Genomic DNA, 27,500 nt, shown 5'->3' on the forward strand with positions numbered 1-27,500 from the left:
CCGATTACGGGCTTGCAAAAACAAAGCAAAAGGTAATTTAAAAGCCATATAATAAACTACTTACTAACCGAGCTAGCTCGAGCCGTACTGGGGAATATTGGCCCTCGGTCGTTTTTGTACGGACCTCGCTGCGCTCGGTCCGTACTGCCACGACCTCGGGCCAATATTCCCCAGTACGGCCCTCGCGCTCGGTTAGTGAGAAGTTAGTAATGGTAATAGGACTGATTGGGGTCTGTAACCATACGAGCGCGGCGGTGGTCCGCTTTGTTTATCACGAGTATGATTGCAGACCGAATTGGACGACACGAAGTCCTCTTACCAATAGACCTTTTTCGCTTGTACATTTTGTTTCCCCAATACAGATCATGTGATGATGCTCAGGAGGTCTGGTACTTTGTTTTGTTCATTAAAAAGATTAACGGCGTTATCCACTATTTCCCCCATCCCATAGTGCAATACGTTTTTTTCGGGTGGGGGGGGGGGGGGGGGAAAGGCGGTCTTTGGCCGAGTCGGAAAATACCATAATACTCTTTGTTTGTGTCCCCAAAATTTGAGTAAGCGTCGTTTTTGTTTTCTCTTAGGACCATTGTGAGTCCCAAGAGAAACTGGATATAACGCTCTTGGTTGCAATTAAGTTCTCGCTGTGGTGACGATTGTTGCCGTAGTAATAGTTGCTATGGTGTTGTAGGCTTGTCATTGATGTTGTCTCTGCTTAATATGTGTATTTCAGGAAGGATATTCTTGAAGATCATTTGAAAGAAAATGTTCTCCACAAGAAACACAAGAACCTGTCAACGATGAAGGGTAGGAAAAGAATTCGCTATGACAAGCTGTCAAATACCAAAGAGAAGAAGGAGAGAAATTCCGCCTTAAATTGTGTTAATATCTGTCCCACCAGAATTGCATACGATCCATCATTAGTTGAAAATGATGAGCAACTATTTTCGGATCCAAATGAAAGTACGAAGCTTTACTCGGATTTTTCGGGAAAACAAGACAGCGCCGAAAAGACATCGACAACTGATGAATCCACTGTGACTCCAAACAATTTAGAAACTGAAGACTTGTTAAATCGTTATGAACGACAAGGAATTGATGGAACAAACTTGAATGAAAGGTCGGTCTTTCCAAAACTTGACTTGGAAGAAGGGAGATGTTCGTCTCGGCTACAAGACGCAAACGGATCAAATTTTAAGGGAGGTTCCGTCCGACAGAAGCCACGTATGGGCGATGTGCGTTATTCATCGCAGCGACAAGAAGCGAAAGTCTTATCCCCTAAAAGAACGATTTTTCATCAACATATCCTCGTCCCAGACTCCGAAACTGTTCCCAGTTCGCCCAACCAAGAAGATGTGAATGTCTCTGTTTCTAGCCGAGCATCTGTGTGTCCAGAGATCGTAGTGCCGGACACTGAAGATGCATTTCCTGACGAGGCCGGCATGGGCTTGCACAGTGCGCTAGGGGCTCCATCGGCCACAAGTACTCCTGTAGCTGCGGTCGATTCACCTCTCTTTGGCTTTGATAACGAGAACGCGGGTGATGGTATTTTAGGAGGAGCAATAAAATCACTGGACGACGACACGGTGGACTTCTTGACCAATGCCAAGACGCAGTCGTGTAATTTACCCAAATCGGATTCCCAACTTCCGGTCGATTTGTCATGTACACAACCCCAGTCCCCTACCATTCCCAGCCGGACACGGTCACTGCAAAAAGATTTCGACCTGAGCGCCGATTGTTCTGTTTCACTGCTGCCTCACGGGAAAGAAAACGATTTCGTCAACGCGGATTTAAAGAAAGGGAAGCAAAGCGAGGACGAAGTCTTTGAAGACAATGCAGTTGATGAACTTAAGTCTCATTTGAAAAGAGTGGAAGAAAGTAAGAATCCTAGGAAGAAAGTGTCAAAACAGACAACGCTGGATTCAAAACTCTCAAAGGTGAAAGAAAATCAAGGTAACAAGGAGACTAATGTTAGCAAGAGAAAGCGAGAAAGTTCCATCGATATTGACGACTTTGTGTGGCCCAATAAGGACAATGAAGTAAGTTTAAAATGTTCAGTGGTTTATGAGTTCTGATCCCGCGAATCCTTCGGCAGATCCCGCCAAATCCCGCAAATCACCCGGCTTCCACAGGCGTTTTTGCATGGTCAATCAAAAACATTGCACCTATAAAGGAATGTAACCACGGAATTTGTGGCTTTTGTAGCGAGCGTTTCCTTGAGGTTGCAGACCAAAAAAGACTGATGTTATGAAGAGGCCGTCTATATGAAAAACATTTTGAGGACAGAGGCTTGTTGAGATTTTCGTTGTCGTTGTACTCAGTTGAGCAGTTACGAAAGGAAAGCCTGAAAAATTCTCGATTGAACGTCATTGGAACCCAAGACCTCTGCGACTGATACCAGTCCAGTGTTCTACCAATAGACCTTTTTACCGATGCGGCGGCCATTTTGATTTCTATTGTTTCAAATAGCTATTATGGGATGCCCAGGGGGCATTTTGATTTCTATTGTTTCAAATAGCTATTATGGGATGCCCAGGGGGCAAATACATATTAATTTGCCCCCGGAGCATCCCATAATAGCTATTGGAAACAATAGAAATCAAAATGGCCGCCGTATCGGTAAAAAGGTCTATTGCTGGTTAGCATGTGACGTCATGGTAGCAATGTTGGTTGACAAGAACAATAACCTGTCTCTCCGCTGGGAACTGAACTTTATCAACCAACGTGGCGTCTTGTCACGTGGGTAAGAAACCGATAGAAGGTGCAGATATGAAAATGCTATATTTATGAAGAGCACATCTATATAACGTAGCTCAATCCACAATTCAAATTTGCCTTAAAATGCATAGCTTCTTTTCATTTAAAACTACGAACTCGCAAAATGGCCACCTCTCAGTTGGTATCACACAGGTTCATATTCCGTTCAAGCTTGAATTTTTCAGGCGTTCCCTTTCGCGACTTCTCCAGTTGCGTTTATGACTGCGATGATTGAAAATCCTTAGAAATACAGAGGAACGAGATTGTCGCTGTCTTGGTTGCGTCAACTCGCTCCATTTCACAAGGCTCAAACATCAGAAATTCCGTTCCACTGCCGGTCTTTCTTTGCTACAAAACCCCAAGGAAAAGCCCGCTAAGCAAGATAGGAAATTGGCGGCCTGCCGCAGAAATAGTAGCCCCCTTTGCAGCCGTTTTTAGTGTCGGTCCCATTCTCCCTTCATTCTTCCTTCATTCTTCCTTGTTGTCAAGGGAGAATGGGACCGACAAAATAGCATAATGCATCATATTTCCACGATTCTTCGAACTTTGCGCTCTAAATACTCTCTTGGCAAATAACCTCGAAAGGCGTTTATCGAATTAGACGCGAAAGTTGATACTTGCGAGAATGCTCATGACGACCTGTGTAGTAAGAGGAAAAGTTTGGCGTTGACTGACTATGCCATGTGGAAATTTGATATCAGAGAGATTTGGCATCGCGTTACGTGAAATAACAATCGGGAAACGGCTAGTCTCCTTCGCAGCCGCTCGGGCCGGAGTCAGGCAACGCTCCCCGTCCCCACGCGTGGGAAAAATGATATTTTGATCCGGCGATTTGCCAAAATACGCGATATGCCAAATCTCTCCATTGTTAAAGTTTTGCTTCAAATCTCAAAAGTGAAATGAAACTACGAACCCCTGTGGCAGTTAAGGATAAATTTAATTCGAATCCTGGTAACCCTAGTACAAAAAAATATTGACAGGAATTGCAGTCGGAGACCATTTTCAAAGTCCCCAAGTTGCCACTGCCCAAGACTCCGGAAGTGATTCTGCTGGACGAATTTCCGCCTCAGTTGATCAGAAGAAAGTCTTGCAGCACACCTGTGAGTGGCGGCGAAGATATGGACCAATCGGCAGACTTGTTTGGAAATATGGACGATGTACGCTCTCCAGGTACGCACCTCGCGCAAAGTTCTGAATTAATGAAAATGCACGACTCTCACACCTTGCTGAACAATAAATTATTTTCACGAGTTTGAGCCTTTAAGAAAATATCATGATATTATTTTAGTAGCGTATGTGAGTCAGTGTCGGACACAGATGAGAAGCCCTTGTTTTTTCTTTTCTTTTCTTTTTTTCAAGAAGAAAAACGAGTATGTTATTTACAAAAGAATACAAATGAAAATTGAGTACAACTTTAAGGAAAATTTTTGAGAAGGGAAACTAATGTTCTAAAAAAGTTTTAAAACAGTGTAACTGCTGCCCTTCTCCTTTTCCATTGTGCGAAACGGGCTTGAAACTGATAGGCCCTTGTTTCTGGGGTTGACTTTGACTACAGCCGTGCACGTTCTTTTGCTTGGTCATCTTTCCAACAGCGTCCCTTCTGTCTTGTTCTCTTCTACTCAGCGAGGTTCTGGTTTCTCTTATTCCTTAAATAAGAGTTGGACAGGCTTTCGAATTGCTTTCCATTTACCTCGGATGGTTGAACATCGCTTTATCATGTCTCTGTCTTGGGAGAGTTGATTTCAGAAGCTGTACACTGATCCCGGTCGAGGGGCCCTCCCGGGGGGAGGGGGATGTGTATGGGGGTGGGGGTTCTTGTTCCCCTGTTCCCTATAAGAATTTGCTTGTGTTCCCTTGTTCCCTGCTTTTTTGATCCGTAAAATTGTTTATGGTCCCTTGTTCCTTAAGACATTTTGTCACTGTTCCCCTGTTCAAATTTCCCATGTTCCCTTGTTCCCCAAAACCCCTGGGAGGGTCTCATCCTCATTTCTGCACTTCGTTTCCTTTTTTTTCTCCAATGGCAGATAAACAAGGCGACAAACGAAAAGAAATTTCACTGGAAAAGACTGAGAAAGAAACCGTCCCTAACAAGAATCTTGTCAATAAACCGAGCTACAAATACGTAGAAGTGGTGCGGAAAAAAGAAGAGAGAGCAAAGCTGAACGGTTATGATTGCCGTGAGTGTCAGCAGGTAAGCTAACAGAGGTACTCTCACACTTTTCGAAGTACATCAAAACTAAAATATCCTCGGTGAAAAACAAGTTACTAGATCCTGTCATATTAAAAAAATATGTACATATCGGGGTTACCAAACTCCAGGATAAAACGTTTGAAGACACACAAGCTTTCGATTCCATCGGGGAATCCCTTTATCAAGTGACGAAGTTCGCCGTTTTGTCACGTAATTTTTACTGTGAATCATATGGCAAAACGTCCTGGTATATCACGTGACAAACCTCGAGCGCCGTCACTTGATAAGGATTCCGCGATGGAATGGCAAGCTTGTGTGTCTTAAATCCTGGGCCCGGTTGTTCGAAAGCCGGTTAACCTAATCCAGGATTAGCGTAAACTTTGGTTTTATTTCTTCAACTTTTTGGTGAAAATTTCTTTTGCTTATTTTTGTTTTTCAAGATTGACTTCCTCTAATGTTAAGTCTTGACGAATATCAGCGTGGAACAGCATTTGGGAGTAGAGAAATAAACTCCTTGGTTAATTTTTAATCTAGGATTAGCGTTAATCGGATTTTGAACAACTGGGCCCAGGAGTTTAAAACCTCGTTTACGTTAAACTTTGTTATTGTTATTCTTACACTCAACGTTGATTATGATCAACTTAAGTATAATTCAGGCGATCATACTCCATTTAATTTTATTCAATTATGGTTCTGTTCACATGTGTGAAAAGTCAAATACAATAGGCAGTGTAACCTCGCAGTGTGAGACAAAATGGTGCCGTATCGCGTGGCTGCCACGATTATCGTCACCATGCTTGAGACGAGAAGTAAGCCAAGGATAGTTTCCGAGAATAGAAGAAGAATAAACCCAAGTGTTCGCTCCATAAAGCGATTAAAAGTTTCCTCTGCTCGTACCACCTCGTGTTCGCCATTCTGTTCGATTACGCACTGTAATTACTTCAAACGACGCCCTTGAGGTTGTTCGAAATAATTATAATCCAGTTATAATCACGCACTGTAATTAGTTAATGTGCCCCCATTCCAAACTTAAATTGATTATAATTGGATCATAATCGAGGTCTTATGTGAACTGGGCCCAGTTGTTCGAAAGCCGATTAACTTAATCCAGGATTAGCGTAAACTTTTGTTTCATTTTTTCAACTTTTTGGTGAAAGTTTCTTTTGCTTATTTTTGTTTTTCAAGATTGACTTCTTCTATTGTAAAGTTGTGCTGAATATCAGCGTTGAACAGCATTTGGGAGTAGAGAAATAAACTCCTTGGTTAATTTTTAATCTGGGATTAGCGTTAATCGGCTTTCGAACAACCGGGCCCAGGGCTCTATTCTCTATTTCCCATTCCCATAATGCAATGTGATTTGGGGGTTCTTTACATAAAAACAATACAAGTTATTTACCCTTGGGACTGCATTATGCTTCAGTGAACTGGTTATCCATTGTTTTAATGCAAATCACCCAACAAAGCCCCCCCCCTCCCCCCCAAAAAAAACATTTATGATCGAATTTATTTAAATAAAGGAGTAACCTAACCAAGATCCTGCATCATGCAAGCTAAAGACCGATTTTACACCTTTTACCGAGTTTTGAAACATCTTGACAGCGGCCCCTTAACCCTTTAAGCGCCGAGGACTTCCTCATTGACGATTAAAATCGTCTGACGTTAGACAGAGTAAAATCTATAGAGCGGTTTTCAAATGAGTGTCGTAAAACCAGAACCAAAGTAATTACTTTGGCCAATCAAAAAGGACGGAGACAAATCCAATAAACCAATCAAAACTCAAAGTAATTACAGGTAGCCGACACAAAGCGCGGGAAAATGTGCACGCGCGAGCCACAATTGGTTTTGGTTTCTCTTCTGATTGGTTGAAAAAGTGGCGCGAGAACTTTGAACCAATCACTGAGTGCAGTAATGCAAAACCAAAGTAATTCGCTAATTACTTTCGACGCTCAATTGAAAACCACTCTAACTGTCAATTTGCATTTATGGCGGTGAAAGGGTTAAATAAGCCCGTCATAACTGAAGACCACTGCATTCATCGAAGGGCGTTCTATTTCCTTCCCAGTATTATGAAGGACTTGATCTGCCTGAAGAGGAACTAAAGAAGCGTTTAAAGCAGTGCTCTCGTCACCGGGCCCGATTTTCTCCTCCTCCTTCGACACCTCCTGGATTTTGGAACCTTAGCTTTCCCAACACTCAAGAGTACATCGACAAGGGATACCTCAAAACAGAGTCTCAGGCACCAGCGCCTAAACGACTTCGCAGAACACGGAGAAATAGAATTGTAAAGTGAATACTGACCAAGCTGTCTGTTTTTGTTCGATCAATCTGCAGGGCCCGGTTGTTCGAAAGCCGATTAACTTAACCCAGGGTTAGCGTAAACTTTGGTTTCATTTTTTCAACTTTTGTTAAAAAGTTTCTTTTCCTTATTTTGTTTTGCGAGACTTACTTCTTTTAATGTAAAATTTTACCGAATATCAACAAATTTTTTGAAGTAGAGAAATAAACTCCTTGGTTAATTTTTAATCTGGGATTAGCGTTAAACGGCTTTTGAAAAACCGGGCCCTGGTGCGGATTGACATCTAAATCCAGAAAATTACATGAACTGTGAAATTAATACTGCTAAAATCGCAGCATAAAAATGAATCCGCAAAGCTTAACGAAGAGGGCCGAATCATTCAAACCAATGTAAACACATTCAAACGTTTTTTGATATTCACTGGTGAGACATCCAAACTGAACCAGAGTTCATATATCGCTGGGATGAGAGAAGGAAGTGAGGAAACTTGTCTAAATAATTAATAGGCATGTAGTTCATGTCTGCCTCCTTTTCAAAGCGAGTCTAAGTGCGAAGTTTTTCTTGTGAAAATTAGTTTTCATTCATAGAGTGGTTTTCAATTGATTGTCGAAAGTAGTTAGCGAATTACTTTGGTTTTGCATTACTTCACTCAGTGATTGGTTCAAAGTTCTCGCGCCACTTTTTCAACCAATCAGAAGTGAAACCAAAACCAATTGTGGCTCGGGCGTGCACATTTTCCCGCTCTTTGTGTCGGCTACGTGTAGTTACTTTGAGTTTTGATTGGTTTATTGGATTTGTCTCTGTCCTTTTTGAAAAAAAATTGGCCAAAGTAATTACTTTGGTTTTGGTTTTACGACACTTAGTTGAAAACCGCTCTATATAAAGTAAAACTAATAGCCCATTTCCGAGTTGCTGTATGCCTCAGTTTCAAAGCGAGTCGTGGTGCACAACCATTCAATTGGAAATGAGTTGCATATTCTTATGCAAATCAAACTCATTTCCCTTACAATAGTTGAGCACCAAGACTCACTTCGAAACCGAGACAAACAGCAACTCGGAAATCGCCCATTACGATGACAAGACTTGGCACTTAAACTCTCTTTGGGGAGGAGGCAGACATGAACTCGGAAATGGCCTATTGTGAACTATTGATGTGTAAACTATTTATATTCTCCATGCGTAAGCCATCAGTTCTAACTTTTCCATACTCACTTTTATGTTTATGAAAAAAACTGTAAAATTACACAAGCCATTTTCATTCTAGCGTAAAACGACTGAAGGTGAAGAAAGAAATAAATTAAACAGTGGAATCAAGTATGGCCTGCGTTTTCTTTGATCTGTTCAAGGGGAACCTCCACTCCTGCTAAAGAATATATTTAAACCGGAAAAAATGAAGTTTGTAATAAAAGTTGTTCGAAAACTCTTCAAAAGAGTGTTTGTATCTAAACCAAAGTTATTTTTAATTGGAGTCGAAGTTCCAGTCACCCAAAATACGTATAAAAGAAAATGGAAAATCGCAATAACCTCTAAAACTGTGGAACGACTAAAGAAATACAAGAAACCGAAAGAGATAAACGGAAGACAAGATGGAGAGTACTATATTTGCGTGATCTTGAAAAAAAAGCCGGTCCGTCAACTTTACGACAAAATCGTTCTAGGAAAACGTCGTTTTTTTCTCAGAAATTGTTTGCGATGTAATCATTATTTTATCGGAAAGGGAATTCCATGGTGCTATTTTAGAGTTTAAAACACCGTAATTAACTAAGTGTTCTGCGAAACAACCCCAAAATACCCTGACGTAACCCCTTAAAGCCAGGCCCCTTTCCTTAGAGTAGACCCAAGTGGTTTCTTTCACCCTACAAGCCAGTTTCGTATTGTTACTGATTAGTGGACTGCGGCAACTGTGGAATGTGGGGTAAGTAATTGTCATCTGATATGATTTTCCCAAATCCTTCTGCACGTTATACTTTTCCAAGACCGACCCAAAGTATTCGGTTGTTAAAGGGTCGCCAAAAATTTAAGCAAATTCTCGGCTGCAAAGAGCCAGATTTCTACGATAGCTATCCAGCTAGGGGGTTGTTTGCCTGGCCCCAGTTGTTCAAACGATGGATAGCGCTATCCGCCGGATAAATCACTATCCATCGGATAGCGCAATTGGTTTCGCTATTACTGATCCACTGGATAGTGATTTATCCGGCGAATAGCGCTATCCACCTTTTAGAACAACTGGGGCCTGTAGGTGAAAGGATCTTTGCTCCAGGGAGATCCTAGAAGCGGAATAATTTGTTCGCTTGGTTTGCATGCAGAAATTTCAGCCGGGATTGTGGTGGTAGAATGAAATTGAGAAACACTCAGGTCGCGTCCATGTGCTTGTTTTGTGGGGGCACAAGGATCTTACGAGTGGAAGTAGTCGACTTGGTGCCAGGATCTTCCTCTCTCTTAACTAAGAAGATGCAATATCTTGGTAGCTCCTAGCCAACCGGCCCAAGTTAAGGCTATGTTTAGCCTCTTGTTTTGACCACAGCGACGCCGGGTCACCAGTTTCAAGAAAGCTGCACTCTCATTTGCGTCATGTTTCGATTATGACAGCGCTTAGTGGTTCTCTCCGGAACCATGAACGCCGAACGTTTTAAGATCGTTGTTTGTAGCACGTAACTGTAGATGTGCATAACGCTACTTGGACCTGATCTCTTCGGTCGATATCAGCGCGACAGTAACTTTTTGGCGTTCACCGCAGTATACTCCCCCCTCCTCCACCCCCATCGCTTATGCCCAAGATATCAGCACATGCACTCACCCCTAGGAATGGTTTTTCACTTCAAGGAAAAACTAACTAACTGCTTCCCTGGATGCCAGAGGTCTTCTCGCTCACCAGCGGCGAGGAGCGTCAGAGCGAGGTAGTGCTGGTCTTCGCCGCTCAATAGTCTGTCGTCCCCAACGATAAAAAAACCTCTGGCACCCCGGGTAACTAACTGCAGGCCCAAATCGCGGGATTTCGATCGCGCAGGAGGCGATTATGGATGACATTGTTTTTGAAATTTTTACTAACTCTAATTTTTCTTTAGCTTTCAATTCTTCTTGTTTGTGTGCTAGGGTTGACCTTTATCATACTTTATTTAATTTTTACCTTTGAGGTGTCTGTGATACTATTAATTGTATTTTTGCCTCATAAATCACTTTCTTGACTTTCTTTTACCAAGTCGCAGAGAGAGCAATCTCGTTCCCAGAGCCACGATCCTTTTGGCCAGCGCCGCGGGATCGTGGCTCTGGGAACGAGATTGCAGAGAGTCGTGGCCATCCCTCAAACTGACATTTCCCTTTTTATTCAACTTACACGACGTATAACCTACTTCAGACTTCGAATCTACTTCAAAGAAACAAACATTTCAATGTGCAGAGAACATTCAGATTAGGCGAGCCAAAGAGTTGAACCCGGATCGCCAATGGGTTCTCCATATATTGAACAATTATTCGCCGAAGGCGAAGTGATTATCGGTGAATATTCACCGATAATCACTGACCCTGAGGCTGATAATTGTTTTAGTATAAATACACAGGTGATATTTCAAAAAAGAGAAAAAAAAAACATTTCAACGCGAAATCATCTTTACTTACAGTGGTAAAACGACTACTGGAAGCTATTTTGTCCGTCGAGGTGATTATCGGTTGATAATCCGAGATAGCGAGACAATGAGAGCGCGCGATTTTGTATAATCACCTGTGTATTTATACTAAATTCCAATATCCACTAGACTAACGAGACAAGCTCCTTGAAATCGAACTTTTTAGAATATTGACATAGTAGGCCCAGCAAAACAATTAAAAGCTAACCGTCTTCAAGGTGGTTTTTAGACCTAAATACTGTAGATCAGCGCGGCTTTGCTTAGAAACGTTATTTCTTGTTGAACTGAAGCTCTAATTCTGCCTGTTTTCATTCTTTTTACAGCGATAAGCTTGTCATATTAAGATGGGAATTGTAAGTTTGACGGATGACCATTTGACCGAGAGGGTCACCGAGAGGCAAGAGCATTCGCGCATGCCATTGTAATGGTCAGTGGAGGAATCATGCGAGGGCTCTGGGACGAGTCAGAGGAAAGTGACAATAATGTTCGAGCGCCGTTTTTGAATTTTCAACATTCAAATCGCTGTGTTTTGTATTTCGTTGACACAATGTAAATTTAAATTGCTTAGGTTCTATTTTAACCAAAGGACTTGGATGGAAACTGATCCAAATTACGAGTATGATGCTCCTAAATGGTTTGATTTCATAGCAGAGAATGAACAACTGGGCGACGAATTGAGGTAAGCTCCACTTGATTTAATTATATACAAGCTTTAATGATTGAATGGATCGATTCAAAAGTAATTTTCAAGACAAGTCAACACGTTTTGGACATTTCATTTGTGTTCAGTCCATAAACACTGTCGTTAATCGTTAACTACTAAGGTAATCTCTAATAACGTGCTATAATATCACATCCATTGACGTGCTTACTGATCTATTTCAAATGAAACGAATATAACCAAGTCCATATTGGCCCGTTGCGTTCAGCGCAAATACATAGTCTTGAAAATATTTGTCACTTTCGAATGACAGTAGTTAATATTGAAATGAAGCTTATGCCTCATAAGAAGTGTGTTTGTAAAGAGCTTTACTCAAACCAGCTTTATTTTTTCTGATAAAAGAAGCAGTCTGATCTCGCACTTGCCTCTGCAACATACATGTATGCACACGCGATAAAGGCAGGAATTTGTAAATGAGGCTACAAACATCTTTGTACCTGTCAAATTACAGCTTCAACTTACCTACCCACGTAGCCCATGAAATTTTTTGAGCCTTAAAGCATTTTGACTTTGGGGGCTTTTGGTTTAAATTTTCTGCTCCCCCTGATCAAATGTTCCCAGCTTCCATGTAATAACTGAAGTAGTATTTTGATAGTAAACACAATTTTAGTTTCTAAAGAAACTGTGGTACTGCGTCAGTGGGAGATTGAAACAGAAATTGATTTTATCAAACGAGTTGATAAAGGTCGAATAACCACCGTGAAAGATTTGGAAAGCTGACGTTTCAAGCGTTAGCCCTTTGTCAGAGCGAGTAGAGGAATTGTGGTTGTTGTAGGTTTATATGTGTGCAGAGGAGCTTTGCTATTGGTAGAAATAGGGTGACGGAAATTTGTGAATAGATTAATGGAATGAGAGGTGTTCATTGGTTCCGTGTGGATAGAGTGTGCCCAGTTGAAAAACAATTTTTGTTGATAGATTGTTTAAAAAATCACTTATTGACTCAACTTTATTTTGCTTCAATTTGCACTGATTGTATATGTTATATACAATCAGTGCAAATTGCAGCAATTTGAAAAATTTTAGTGCATAGCAAAGCTTTTGCTCAAAAACCAGCATTAAATACCAATTTGATTGAATGCAGGACCTTCCTGAAAAAATATTGTTTATATATTATTAATTTTATAATTCCAACTAGCCTGCCTCTGTCTTAGTGCTAGCCAGAGAATAAAACTTCATTGTCCATTGTTTTGCCATGTTGTGCAAGCACAGTCCTTCCTTGGAGTGGTCAAATTTTCCAATCTGAGGAAGACTGAGATTATTGAATTGCCAACCCCTTGGTTATTAGGCAAAGAGATACTTGTAAGTGCCCGGGATTGCTGTAACAACTGGTACATGTACACTGTCATTTGATAACTGTAATTACATAGATGTACATGAAGAAATCAACTGGTCTCTTGGTTGGGCAGAAAATACCTTTCTTGCAGTATACAATCTATCTCCTCACCAATTTTCTTCTCCTGGGCCAACATGTTTAAAACACAATTAGCACTAATCAAGGTTTTCATTTATTAGAATGTAAACATGTAGGATTTGTCCATACGCAATCCAACATTAGCTCTGGTGGGTGTTGAAAAACGCAGCCCGAAGTAACCTCTGCTACTTTCCAAACACTTAACCATAAATATTGATAGACTACATGTTGTTTTTGACTGCACAGCTTAGATGACTCGTGGTTTGAGAGAGAGCATCCATTACATGAGCCAAAGGATCCCAACTATTATTCTGCCACTGATAAGCCGTTGGTTTCTGGTTGCCAAGGCAACAAAGCTGAATTGTCAAAGGGCAAACCACGAGACAAGAAACCCGCCAAGAAAGACTACAGCAGCAAGAAGTCATTAGGACTTCGCACAATACGGACAAGGAGAGGCCAACATGGAAATCAAGCCAGGAATGAGAATTGTGCAACAAGCGCAGAAACTGGAAAGTTATCTGCACAAAATGCTGAGCAACAGGTGTCACTCAAGGAGGGGAAAAAGGATTCTAATGGGAGTTTTAGAGGAGATGGTAGAGAGACACCAGATGAGATTATGTGTGATAAAAAGTGCAGTTTCACTCCACCATGGACAGATTCTCCAAAAACAGGTTAGACATACATGTAGACTGCTTCCATAAGTTTTACGTTAATGCTTTCCCTTCTCAGAGTGACACATAGATTTTACTAGAGACTGTCAATGGATGAAAGGGTTGACAACATCTTTGTCCAATCAGAAACTCTGTCCTCTTTGTTTTCTGAGTTCCCCATTACTTTTAAGTGTTTTGTTCGATTTCACCCCCCCCCCCCCCCCCTCCACATCCCCTGAGCAAAGACCATTATTAAATTTAAATGTCTCTTTTTTCAGAAGATACACCACATGACAGTTCCAAAGAAGGAAGTGAGAGTAGTTTAAATGATGTAGCTGTTTTCTCACCCAGGAGTGCCAAGCTCAGCCACTCTCCCATGTCACCAGTGCGAATCAGATCACTCAAATCTTCCTCATCTTCGGCATCACCCTCTCCAAAGACATCTTTGTTACACAAGGCCATGACTGGAGCTTGTCGGCAGGGGCCAAGAAGAAGACGACGACTTCTGCCTGCCATTCCTGATGTTAACACCACCAGTGTTGAAGGAAATGGGATCAAGTCCTTGCCTGATCTACATTTGACTCAGTCGGGTGATGGAACCTGCCAGAAAACTACAACCATCCCTCAAAACATCAAGACAAGTGAAAAACCATCACTGAAGGAGGCAACAGTTGTTGATACATGTAGCATGAAACCATTGCGTGCCACAGATATGCGTGCCAATATTGGAGCTTCGAATAATAACAATAATTATTGTTCTCTTCCACGACATGGCAATGAGTTTTGTAAGGATAAAAACAATACATTCACTGGTCGTTCTCTTTGTGTGATACCTGAAAGCAATAGTGAGAAGAGAAATAATCAAGTTTTAGCCTCAACAGACTGTGAAAAACAAAAATCAACAAGGTGTGAAACTGGTTTACTTTCAAATAATAAAAGCTTAGAGGCGTTGCTCAAAATGCATAACAAAAAGGTTGTTTCTGCCAGGAGTCAGTATGATGACAATGGTCGTAGAATCAAAACTGCAGAACCAAACTTTTGCCCCGCTCCTGCCAAAACTTTGTCAGCGTCTTGTAAGAGGTTTGCACCCACAGTAGAGAAGCCTGTGGGATCTGCAAAGCAAAAGCGTCGCTCATGCATGGCTTCTGTTATCAACACACAAAGTGAAATAACTAAGGGAATAAATACTTGCCTGACATCATCTAACGCAAGCACAGAGAACAACAAGAAAGGAAAGGAGTCTTCAAGCAAACAAACAACAAAACAGAAGCGGCGTTCTTGCATGGCGTCATTGCAGAACAACGGACTAACTGAAACTGTTGATAAAGAACTACGTAATTTAATTACTCAGCATAATTCCAGAGTTAGTTCGAGAAAATCATGAACTTAAAAGAAAAAGGTAAACCTATGACAAAATAATGTCTTCCAAAAATTAAGTTAATAGTTAGTATTAAATGTGACACTTGAAATCAAGGCTTTTGCTGTCATTCAAGGTAAATTATCCACATGAGGAAAGCACTTGTCATTTGCCATGTGTAATCTTCTTCATCAAGCATTGTGTGACACCCCAGTAGTATGGTGCCATGAAGAGATTCAGGGTCACATTAGGTTTTCAGACAACTGTCTTTTTTTAATTTGCTTCACTGTGTTTTGAGAGTAACCATTGAAAGTTTCTTTCTACGTTGTATGACTGTACATAAAAGATTGGCAACAACAGCTAGAGCTTCATGACAGCAAGTGTGCTGATATGTTATGACTGTGTACAATGTGCCATTTTATGACAATAATATTAATTTTGTTCACTTCAAATTATTGTTTAAAAGAATCGCACATAAGTGTGAACAACGTACTCTTTATGGACATCAATGTTGTCCACCTCTTTCAGGTTCAGCATTCTTCTTCTGAATCATAAGTTCCCTATTGGTCAAATTTTGCTGTCAGTAGTATCAGTCCACAAATAGCTGATTATCTGTTAAAATGTCAAGAGATTCTCAGTCCACATGACACATGATGTGGAGTGAACACTTGACTGAAAACATTGTTGATCAGTACATGAATGAGGAGTGACCTTTGTATGATCCTAGTGTGTCCTTATTTCACATTCTGTTCTTGTGAATGCATAACCAAAATCATTAATTTTTACAGGCCAACCAAGGAACTTGCTCAGTTTACCTACTCTAAGGCCTTGGTCCCTTTTTTTAGGGAAACAACCGGCTTGCCATCTCTGTGCCTTTACAGTCCCTTATTGGTTTTCTCAGTTTGCCTCTTCAACTCATTGACTCCTCAAGTTCCCTAGGATGCTCCCAGTTTATGAATAAAATTGTCTGGCATGAGACATAGTAAAATCTGTTAAGTCTCACTCCTACAATGGGTTTAATAATGCTTTGATTGGATACTCCTAAATCAGAGTACACTATGCTAAGAGTTCAACCATATAGCTTAGGGCAGACCACAACACGAAGAACTCCATGCCAAGTACTCTTGGCGAGTGGTGTGTGGGTTCTTTTATGTCCCACAGGGTTATCAACATTGATGGGTTGTGAGATGGGACCTGTGGTTTTTCATCCTTATCCATGAAGATTAGAGAGTCTAACCATTTGCACTGGCTCTCCTGGTTTATTTAAAGTGCCTATCACCTCAACACAGTTTTCCACTTTATTTATTCTTCAAAATTGTCCAAATATATTGTGTTGTTTTTAGAACCATTGGATTGAAAATTCACTTTTTTATTTGCTTTGAAAGACGGAAAAAGTGGATATACTTTGATTCATAACCGAGCAATCAAGGGCAATGGGTTTAACACCGGGATGACATTATAGACTGCTTTGCATTATTTTTTCCGGTGCAAAACTGTGCTTAATGTTGGTCAAATACACAGGTCACAGGTTATTGTTTTACCAATACAGAAAGTATCCTAAACATCCATAAAAGCTAACCTTAGGCCTAAAAACTTTTGTTTAGGCCTAATTAGGCCAAAGGTTAGCTTTTAGGAATGTTTAGGATACTTTCTGTAAATGGTAAAACAATGACCTGTGACCTGTGTTTTGTACCTGTCGGGTCCGGCCAGAGTTTTTTTAAAATCTGAAGACCTCCTGCACGGTAGTCCAATGCTCAACCAATTGAGCCACCTGGTCTTTATGTGTCTCGTCAGCATCATTTTTTTTTAAGAAGATTGAAACAATAAAACACGGCGGGTCTAAAACACAGGTCACATTCCACAGGTCACTCGTTGCAGGTCATTGTTTTATGTTTTGGAAAGTAACCAAAACCCTCAATTTGGCTAACCCTAGGCCTAAGGTTGGTTTTTAGGCCTAGGGTTAGCCAAATTGAGGGTTTTGGGTTACTTTCAAGAAGGTAAAACAATGACCTGCAAAGAGTGACCTGTGGAATGTGACCTGCGTTTTAGACCCGCCAAATAAAACAGGCCCAGAATTACTAATTTCTCTTTCTGTATCTGTGTTATTCCATCAAAATTACAACAACAACAAAAAAAAAACGTAAAATAACCAAAACAAAAACAGATCGTATCTATTTTACAGGCTAATTCTGAGTTACATGTAAATGCAGTTCCACTTGTGAGAAAAAACGAATCAAAAAATAATATGGGATGGGGTACCTGTGGTCTCGGCCCTCAGACTCAGTTCCAGCGTCCCAAATTTACGCGATAACGAGGCCGTCCGCCATTTTGGAGACGATTGCTGATTCTTGGATCAGACAATCGAGAAAGTTTGCCTTGTAAACGAAGAATGGCGCTATTGAATAGGAAAAAGAAGTCTTTTATTGGAGTGCCAGCACCTTTGGGTTATGTTCCTGGCCTGGGCAGAGGGTAAGATCGGAAATTTAATTTTCAAAAATGAAATGTTATTGTCAATTTATAATCGTTTTGGTCATCGCATGCTTTCAGCTGCCACTTCTTGTTAAAATGACGAGGATCGTAATTTTTACGATTAGGTCGAAGAGGTTTGGCCCTCGTTTGTCGAAGATCCGGACAAAAGCAGTTAAAATCTTTGGTGAAATGATGTTTGGACAAAAATAAATGTGGCAAGCTTGCTGGACTGAAAGTGTGATGATTAATTGATTTTTCATTCATGTTTCCTTTCTTATGGATGCTCCGTATTTAGTCCATCATACGTGCTTGTTCGCGCGTACATTTCACTGACCCCTAGTCCATGGACTACACTGTACCTTGATGGACCAAGTCCATGGACTACCGTAATAAATTTAGCACTTTTAATTTGTGAATCATACATGACTTTTGTAGGTTACAATGTAAGTGTGAACACCACCTTAGGCCACTTATTTCGTGCTTATTTGGTATTAACTTAGTTATGTTGTAGTTATTAACAGACTCCGTGTAATTTGTGAAACAGAGATGTCAGAACCTCTGACAAACTAGATTCCTTGAGTGGAAATAAGTCAATTCCCTAAAATGGCTTCATGTCAACCCAATAGTTAGGGTCTTGGTAAATCGCATAATTTCCTGAGCCTTTGGGCAAGTGAAATTATTTGATTTTGGACAAAACGCAAGTGAAATTATTCCCTAATTTCACAAGTATACCATTTGATTACATGTAACTATTACGTTCGTAAGACGCAGGTTTTCTTAAACCTGGATGCCATTTGGCACAGTAGGAAAAGTTGCCATGGCTGAAATTTCATGCCAAGTTAAAATTAAGGAGTATTAATTTTGTCACCGATGTTAGTAATAATTATTATTATCACGTAATAATAACCTTAAGTGCAACTGATCAGCGCAGAGAATTTTTAGTAATCACCTCTGCATTATCAGTGCAACAGGTTTCACAACTCGATCAGATATTGGTCCTGCAAGGGATGCTACGGACATAACTGACGAGCGACATGGAAAACCAGGATTTGCAAATGAAAAGAAAACACAGAATGAAGATGATGATGAAGAGGATTTGAATGAAACCAATTATGATGAGGTTTGATGACCAATATGTTTGTTACGAGTGAAAGGCTTAAAAAGTGTGGGCATGGATGTGGCTTTGTGTGTTTTGTTAAAAAGTTTAATTTATGGTTACATGGGAACTGTACATGTAAGTGGTATCTACCAAGCAGCCAATTTTTGCCAAGGGTGATTTGGTACAAGTATTGGATGGCAAACATTCTAAAATGTTATGCTCATGGTTTCAAAAAATTGACTGTAGCTAAGAAACTTAATGATTCAAAGACCCAATGTTTGGACACTCCTATTGAGTGTTTTCTTCAGGAGTGATCCTGATGAAGTGACAGTATTGTTGAGATGATGGGTTTAGGAATCATAACTTTCTAAGCTACATTCAAATTTCTTCTAAACAGTGTTGCATCAAACTATGTCTGATTGCCAAGTAACCTGCATGGCGGCAATGTGATTTGTTTTCATCGGGGGTGATCCAATGCTAAGCAGCCAATCAGTGTGCTCCATTTAGCCTGAGTGTAATAGCTCATTTTTTTAAAAAGTATAATTATCTATACACAAACCTACATTTACACAAACGAGTACTATACAAGTGCATGATTATAATGAGCCAACCAAAAGAATTCTAGGTCCATACTGTACAATAATGGGATTGATTTGTGATTTGTGGCCTGCGCACCTAATATAAATCAATGGGGAAAAATGAGGATCCATAATTTTACAGTATGGACCGAGAGGTATTTATTATAATCTCTGAGGTAATCTGGAGTGCTGGAAAGGAAACTAGTTTAGGTCAAGTGGAAGGTTGAACTGCCACAAAAAAACAACTGTGCAAATCTTCTTGGCTTTTTGTTTAATATTGACTGACATGTACCTAGCATAAACCGCATGAAAAACTCGCTAGAGAATGTTTTATCGAAGTCTCAAATTTAGTGGGCCCTACAGTGGGCTGTACTACGTGTATATGGCTGGCTAAATCAGCCAATCACAGTGATCGTACTATCTGAGAGATTTTGATAATAATATTTCATTATGATTGTAATGTGGAACAAAGGAAACTCAAAATTAAACTGGTTTAAAACCCAGGAGAAAATTTGAACCACAACAGAAAACATAGACTCCAATGACAGAGACTGAGAGAGCTAACCATTTTATAATAATAATTATTATTATTAATATAGGGTTTTCATACTGTAGCTACATCTACATGTACATGTAATTAACCCATTGACACCTCAAATTCCCTAAGATACCCCAGTTGACAAGTAAAATCTTCTGTCGTTAGACAAGTCTCGCTCCCAGGATTTAGTAGGTTAACAAATCATCAAATTTTCATTTTAAGTTTTACAATTATCTATTGTAAGAATTTTGTGCTGTACAGTCAGAATAATGGTAAAAGTGAAGAACCATAGAGAGAGTTGTTTTATTATTGAGCTTTAAGGACGGTGCCTACTATTGTTATTGCGCATACATGTACATGTATGTTCTGGGCATCTCGAGATACTCGGGTTTTCTACCGGTTATGCTTACTAATACAGTGATATTTTTGCGCGGTTTAAAACTATCCGGAGAAAGTAGATCTTAGTAAGTACTCTTGGTATCCAAAAAGAAAATTGGTGCTCACCATGCATTTTTTAGAGATAATTAATTAAGCTTCCGTTTGAGAAAGAACGTCATACATTGCTTTGTATCTTAAAGCCTTTTAGAAATATTATTCATCAATTATCTTTGAAAAATGCGTGGCTACCCCCAATTTCCTTTTTGGATTTCAATAACATTTGTTAAGATCTACATTTTCTGCATAATCATAAGCCGGGGCAAAAATACATTTGAATTAGTAGGCACCGTCCCTAAGAGGCTAAAGAACCATTAGGTTTTCAAGTAGCCCTTTAAGTCACTCCATCTGCATGTATTATTATAATACATGTACTGTACTTGATCAAAAATCTACTACTAATCAGTGTTCCAGATAGGTGACGGGTCTCGGGTCAAAAACCCGACAAGATCAGCTGCATGACCCGACAAATTAATGGGAAATTTATAATAATCTGGTGGGATCAGTGGGAATTGACCCGTTGGAATTCCCTATTGGCACCCTGCCTTAAAATCTTATTTGGAACACTGACTAATAATTTTTTTTTCTGATAGTCAGTACAAAATGAACCATTTGCATTAGACCTTTTTTTAAGATTATAAATTATTTATCTCCCCGCAATAAGATAAAGGAGACCCACAGTTTGATGAAATGTCTGACTGTTCTCTTTGAAGTTTGCTGGTTATGGAGGAAGCTTGTTTTCAAGTTGTCCCTACGAAAAGGATGATGAAGAGGCAGATGCCATTTATGATTCTATTGACAGACGAATGGATGACAGAAGAAAAGAAAGGAGGTACATTTCCTTTAGTCAAAATTCGTCAATGTATAGTGTGTTTTAAATTGTTTAATATTATAATAAAAAATTTTATGTTTGCACCTGTCCCAGTTTGCCAACTTTACCCCACCATACAATGTACATTGAATACTAACCAACAAAGTTTGGATTTTGAGATTAATTAAAATACCGTTTTATGCCTAATTAGGCCTAAAATGTGAAACACCAGCTGGCCCTTGAACTTCCTTTTGAGGAGAAAAATCAATCATTTGGCAATTTAGCCAGAGCAAAATTTTATTGGCCTGCAAGAGACATGTACATTGTAGAATGGCTTATTCATTGTTGTGATTTGTTGCTTTCAATGACCCATTTTGATGAAAAAATTAGTGTGATGAAACATTAATGTGAAGCAGAATAATTGGCCTTGATCTTAATTGGCACTCTGACATTGTAATGACAAGAGAATCGCCTTCAGGGGAAAAGTCAATCCTGGGTATCAGGTTTGTTAATTGAACACCACATTGTCAGAGTCTGAAGTACTGTACATGTACAGTAAAAGTTGGAAAATAAGAGTATGAAAATGTTTTCATGATCTTGGTGAGCTAATCAAGCTGCAGCTGTCACTAAACAGTTATTTACTGTGTATTTATTTATTTATTTACTTTTTTCAAATCAATTCAGGGAGAAACGATTCAAAGAAGAAATTGAACAATATCGCCAAGAAAGGCCAAAGATTCAGCAACAGTTCTCTGACCTTAAGGTACATTAATTTTATTTTTCATTCTACAGTACAAGGTCAAATTTGTGATAAAAAAGTGACATATCAGTCAGTTGGCTGGGCAGTCTGTGGGAAAGTCAGTCAGATAGTCACTTCATGTAAGTCAGTCGGTGAGTTAGCCGGTCAATCATTTATCGTGTGAGCCTGAAGCAGTCAGATCATTGGTGAGTCAGCCCAGTGGTTGTTTAAAGCCAGCCAGTCCATCAGTCAGTTAGTCAGACAGACAACCATTCATTCATTCATTCACTCATTCATTCATTCATTAATTCATTGACTTATATTTGTGATAAATGGTATCAGAACTACACGTAAAGCATGCAAAATTAATTTTATTTGGTTGCATTCATTAGCGTAAGCTTGGGGAAGTCTCTGAAGATGATTGGGTAAACATTCCTGAGGTTGGAGATTACAGAAACAAAAAACAAAGAAATCCTCGAACAGAAAAGTAAGTAGCTTGTAAATTTGAAAGAAAGAAATCAATGCTTTGAATCCATGTAAGATGGAAACCATCTCATACTTTGCACATACACACAGTGTTTACAGCCACACCTTCAGCAGCATTTTTTTTCTTCAATTCCTAACATTTCTCTATTTTCAAGATGGTGACTAAATATTTTGCAAAGAAGCATAATTTTATTATACCTCTTACTAACTGAGTTTGAGGTCTTCTTAACTTACGAACCCAGTTTTTTCCTCTGATTTATGGCCCAAGCACAGAGCACTCAGGCCATAAATCAATGGGAAAAAATGAAGATCCATACATGTACAGCGTAGCTTACATGTACATTGTACAGTATGGACTGAGAAAACAAGGTTAGACAATTTAAGACATAATTTTTTGTATTATACATTGTTTATCTCTAAGGTAATAAGGCATGTGAAAACGAAACTACGGTAACTGCAGTTGAAGTGGAACATGATTGGTACACATGATTGGCATGCATAAAGGTCTGAAAAATGAATAAATCTTGTTGGCTTTTTGAAATGGTTGGTTGCAAGATTCAAACTGTTACAGTTTCACGAGTTTATTTAGCATAATTATTAAACAACATGAAAAACTTGTTTGAAAATGTCTTGCATCAAAATTTCAATTTATTAGGCTGCACATGTACTGTAGAATACGGCCTGCTGATTTTACCTAAAGTATTGTAGCACATACAGTGTATACTGTCTGAGAAGTTGTAATAAATCCACTAGAATACCCCTGCTTTGCAAACAAAGATGTACTGTAACTTGTGCATTGTGAAGTTACTACTTTACATCATGTTCCACTAAAGGTACAAAAGCATATTAAGTATCTTTTGTTTTTGTGTACACTAGGTTCACGCCTGTACCAGACAGTGTCTTGCATAGTGCTCTTATGACTGGAGAAAAAATGACATCCCTTGATCCACGGCAACAGGTACAGTACAAGTAATGAAATTGTTCTCTCTTCTTGTTTTGCATCCAAAAAGTCATTACCGAAACTTGTGCTCTAAGAAAAGAACATACATGTAAGACCCAAGTGCACATTTTTCATGTCACAAGGAAAAAAGTGATCAAAAGGAACAGTTAAATCAATCATTTAGTATTATCTAGGACAATGTCTTTAAAATTGGTCCTGTGACAAACATACAGACTCTGAAGAACAAATTAATTAATGTTAATCAACAGTTTAAAAATAATGTTATAATAATTATAATAGTGTCTTGCTTTTAAGACAATAACAATTGGCTCTAATGAGAATTAAAACTCGTCAACAATAGATGAGCTTGGGAGCTGGTGCCTTTCAGGTTGGTGGAGTAGGGAAGGTACAATGTACATGTATCTGTCGAGGAGGAAGTATGCATCCAGGGCTGCCCAGTAACCAGTCCGGGGACAGCCACTAGTTAGCATTGTCTCATTTTAACTTTGTCTAAATTACATTTGGCCACACAAAACTGGTAGACGGAACTTTGACTAATGAAAGGCTGACTCTTCCCAAAGTCAAAGTGAAAATCCATGTACACTGTACATGTAGCTTTTAAGAGCAAAAAACATTGAATTGGCAAAAATGAATTAAAACAAAAGGAAATTAGGAAAACGACTTACAGTCATGACACAAAGACAAGAAAATATGGTATCGCTCGAAACTATTGGTACATTTGCACGCAGTAATACCTCGTCTTTGCCGATAGTGTTTACCGCGAAATCGCCTACAATGTAGGTTGGACGAAAACCGCAACCGAGGCAAAGACGAAATCAACCGAATGCCGCAGCCAAATTAATTGCGGTAATTTACCGCAAGGAAACAATGGTTTCAAAACATTCCTTCTAATTAGCAAGATTAACTTAAATTAGTGCTTCAACGACCATAGGATACGGTCGGGTTGAGTTGAAGCCTGAGTCAACTTGGCGAATTAAAACGTAAATAAACTAAGCTGTATGCTTCCGTCACCTAAGCGAGACCGACAACTCACGAAATTCGTTGCTCGATGCAAACTGCTTAACAAGTTCAGTTTGTAAACAGATGGAGAGCCTTGTAGCTCGAACAGCTGACAATTAGTTGTACATTTAATCGTTTCCTTCCATCTTTTGGTCAATGAGATTAAAATGCCTTTTGCATATCTTTCAAGGCCGGCCACTTTGAGCGGCGTCACCATTAACCAAACGCAGGTAGTATTTCTTGATAGAATTTCTGCTGATCTTTATACCATCAGTATTGAACAGATCTCGAACAATTTTTAGAAATCTTGACGTTTGCTGGAAATAGAAAAACGAGAAATGCCTTAGAGGGACTTCATTACAATCGGGTGTGCCTACCACCGCAGATTGTAAACACAGCAAATACGCATAATTATTGATGCGATCAATTCGCAAAAATGCGCAGATTTCTTTGATAGCGTCTGCGCCTCTAAATTACAACGCTCAAAAAAGCAAAAGCCATACCGCATCCTCTCTTAACGACGGTGCCTACTAATTCAAAGGTACATGTATTTTATAATGCGGGAAAAGCAGATCTTAACAAGTGATATTGAAATCCAAAAAGAAAATTAGGGGTAACCACACATTTTTTGACGATAATTAATCAACAATATTAAAAATTAAAATACAAAGCAATGTATGGCGTTCTTTTGCAATTTTGTTTTTGGATACCAAGAGTACTTGCTATGTTCTGCTTTATCCGAATAGTTTTGAAATGTGCAAAAATATTCCTGTATTAATAAGCACGGCTGATAGGAAATCCTAGTGTCTTGAGATGCGCAGAACGTATGCGCAATAATAATAGTAGGCAACGTCCATAACCGAGGCATAAATCAACCGGAAAAAATCTAGTTGAAACCTCGGCTTTCGGTTGCCATAGATGAGGTTTTACCTCGGTCAAACTGGAGATTGACTCCATGGTTTCACCTAGTCAGAGCAGCGGCAAATGCACAAATAGCTTCGAGCGGGACTTTACATGTACATGCACTTAAAGGAATTGTAATTAAGTAACAAGTGAACTTAACCCCCTTCTCGTGGTGCAGTGTGGGATGTGTGATCTTTGTGTGACCTATTTGTTGTAATTTATTGTTGGCAGAAATTTGGTGGATTTCAAACACCTTTTCCAGGAGGTATGACACCCAGTGGAATTGCTACTGGATTTTCCACTCCCTCAGCAGACCTTGATTTGATAAAAATTGGTGAAGCTCGCAAATCTCTTGTTGGTGTCAAGCTTGATCAGGTAATGGTCAACAGTTATTGTATAGCCACACACTATGGGGAAACTTTAAATGTCAGAACATGGATGTGTACTCAAACCTCGTCATTTCACTAAGCTATTCACAACAAGCAAAGTCTGTGGCTTTAACGTTACAAGAGAATTTAGTGAGCTGACAGACGGAACTCTGCAAACTTTGTCTACATGCTGGTCGTATGACATGTTTTCAAAAATGATAAGATTGTGGAGTTTGATGACTAAAAACCTCTCAATTTTTGAGATGCAGAGCAGACTTTCAAGAAACAGTCCCCTGGCAATAATTTAACTGGTAAAGTAGTGTAGATGATAAATGTTCACCATGGGAAATGAACTAATTTTATACATCTTATTTGATGGTTTCACATAATGTGTGTGTGTATTTTGCGCACAGTATTTTTCCGAGCCCCTGCAGGGGCAAGGAAAATACGAACAATGAGTGAAGTGTCCGCTAGTATTAGAATGTTAAACCATATGATAAGAGATTTATTATTCCACTCTAAAAAAGGTGTTATTTTGCTTCAATTTTATTTGGTATAGAAGGTAAGAGTGTTTTTCAAAAAAGAATGCATCATCTGTCCTTCAGGGCCACAGAAAGCCAGCCAAATGTCCTTTATTTGAATTGATATTAATTAAAACGAAATTATGAGTGACAAGCAATGACAAGCGAAATTCTCGGGCCTTGCATCATATTGAAAACAATTTTTTTCATTGAAAAACTCCCGTTCCATCCATATTTGCTCTGCTCTAAACCCGTCAAACTGGACACTACAGTAAAATGGTGTAATAGTGGAACAATACATGTAAAAGGAGATGTATTTCATCCATGGCGATTCTTTGACACTCTCAATAGAATCTCTCTCAACAGAGTTCTCCTTACATGAGTGAAACCCATGATGTCAACAAACAAAAGTACAGTGGTTTTTCACGAGTAGTAGTTTTATGTTATCATCGTCGTCCTCATCATTTTGGTGTCCATCTTTATCAATATTGTTAGCTTTACTATTCTCGTCATCATAATTATTTGACGGCATCATCATTACTGTTGTGGTCTTTGTCATCATAATTATCATTATCCACAACATCATTATCATCACCGCCATCATTGTGGTCCTAATAAAATTGTCATCATCCGAGTTCTGCTAACACAAATCAAACCCGTGACCTTTCAGTAATCACTAGTACAGATGCTCTTCCACTCAGCTTCAGATGATTTGTGAGCTCTGAGCCATTGAAACTAGCTTAAAGGGGCTAGGTCACACAATTTTAGGCAATTTCAGCACTGATCGAATGGTCATAGAATTAACTAAAATATCAAAATAACTGTTCAAAACTGTAGAAGAACTCTAACAAAACACAGGGAAGCCAAGAATGGACATGGATGAACAAAACTGGAGAGGATTGAAATGGATTGAATTTGGGTAAATTTGAAAAACGTTGGCCCACCTTTTTTCAAATTTATATCAGTCTATATCAAAATGTCATTTATACAACTGGAAAACCATTCTCAGTTGTTATGTGGCCGTGATTTTGCAAATGAAAGACTCTTGCTCTGCCAATTTGACGTTTAGAGCTCATAATTAACAAATTAAACAAAATTACCTAAAATAGCATGACCTAGCCCCTTTAACATTACATGTATTTTAGCTTAGTCTCTTGCTGCACAAAACCCTGACTGAAGCTCTCATCAATTTTATGTGGCTTAATGAGTGATTCAGAGAGGGAATTTTGTGTTTTGTTGGTTGATTTTTTTTTTTTTTATGGTAGGCATCAGATTCTGTGAGTGGTCAGACAGTCGTGGATCCTAAAGGATATTTGACTGACCTGCAAAGCTTAACACCCTCTGCAGGAGGCGATATCGGGTAATAAACACAAGAATAATTATTTTAGTCAATTAAGGAGCATTTATCATGACCCTCCTCTCACTACAGTCTGAAAAGTAGACAAAAACATAGATGTCAGGACAAAATAATACATTTGTGGGAGGCGCGGTGGCCTCATGGTCAGAGTGCTCGACTCCAGATCGAGTGGTCTGGGTTCGGGTCCTGGCCGGGGACATTGTGTTGTGTTCTTGGGCAAGACACTTTAC

General features: G+C 39.4%; 3 protein-coding genes across 4 annotated transcripts in view; all 3 read left to right on the forward strand.

The window, feature by feature from the left end:
- Positions 1 to 8,559, forward strand: part of LOC138002855 (DNA endonuclease RBBP8-like) — a 17,418-nt gene extending 8,859 nt beyond the window's left edge. The window contains exons 6-9 of the mRNA XM_068848837.1: positions 731 to 2,039; positions 3,738 to 3,927; positions 4,782 to 4,948; positions 7,011 to 8,559. Of these exons, the coding sequence (XP_068704938.1) occupies positions 731 to 2,039; positions 3,738 to 3,927; positions 4,782 to 4,948; positions 7,011 to 7,238 (1,894 nt within the window). The 3' untranslated portion in view covers positions 7,239 to 8,559. The remainder of the gene's footprint in view (positions 1 to 730; positions 2,040 to 3,737; positions 3,928 to 4,781; positions 4,949 to 7,010) is intronic.
- Positions 8,560 to 11,210: 2,651 nt separating this feature from the next.
- On the forward strand, positions 11,211 to 15,978 carry LOC138002856 (uncharacterized). Of its 2 annotated transcripts, none has more exons than XM_068848839.1 (3): positions 11,211 to 11,546; positions 13,246 to 13,670; positions 13,931 to 15,953. In XM_068848839.1, the coding sequence occupies exons 1-3, from the start codon at positions 11,461 to 11,463 to the stop codon at positions 15,031 to 15,033; spliced, it is 1,614 nt and encodes a 537-aa protein (XP_068704940.1). In that variant the 5' UTR covers positions 11,211 to 11,460; the 3' UTR covers positions 15,034 to 15,953. The 2 variants fall into 2 exon arrangements, with proteins under 2 accessions (XP_068704940.1, XP_068704939.1); XM_068848838.1 differs by having other exon boundaries at positions 11,214 to 11,546; positions 13,928 to 15,978.
- Positions 15,979 to 17,310: 1,332 nt separating this feature from the next.
- LOC138003385 (pre-mRNA-processing factor 6-like) overlaps positions 17,311 to 27,500 on the forward strand; it is a 28,191-nt gene continuing 18,001 nt past the window's right edge. The window contains exons 1-8 of the mRNA XM_068849430.1: positions 17,311 to 17,475; positions 18,439 to 18,595; positions 20,839 to 20,957; positions 21,621 to 21,699; positions 22,068 to 22,162; positions 23,038 to 23,119; positions 25,256 to 25,399; positions 27,179 to 27,273. Of these exons, the coding sequence (XP_068705531.1) occupies positions 17,396 to 17,475; positions 18,439 to 18,595; positions 20,839 to 20,957; positions 21,621 to 21,699; positions 22,068 to 22,162; positions 23,038 to 23,119; positions 25,256 to 25,399; positions 27,179 to 27,273 (851 nt within the window). The 5' untranslated portion in view covers positions 17,311 to 17,395. The remainder of the gene's footprint in view (positions 17,476 to 18,438; positions 18,596 to 20,838; positions 20,958 to 21,620; positions 21,700 to 22,067; positions 22,163 to 23,037; positions 23,120 to 25,255; positions 25,400 to 27,178; positions 27,274 to 27,500) is intronic.

The sequence above is a fragment of the Montipora foliosa genome, chromosome 5, assembly GCF_036669935.1.
Source record: "Montipora foliosa isolate CH-2021 chromosome 5, ASM3666993v2, whole genome shotgun sequence".
NCBI classification, from domain to species: Eukaryota; Metazoa; Cnidaria; class Anthozoa; order Scleractinia; family Acroporidae; genus Montipora; species Montipora foliosa.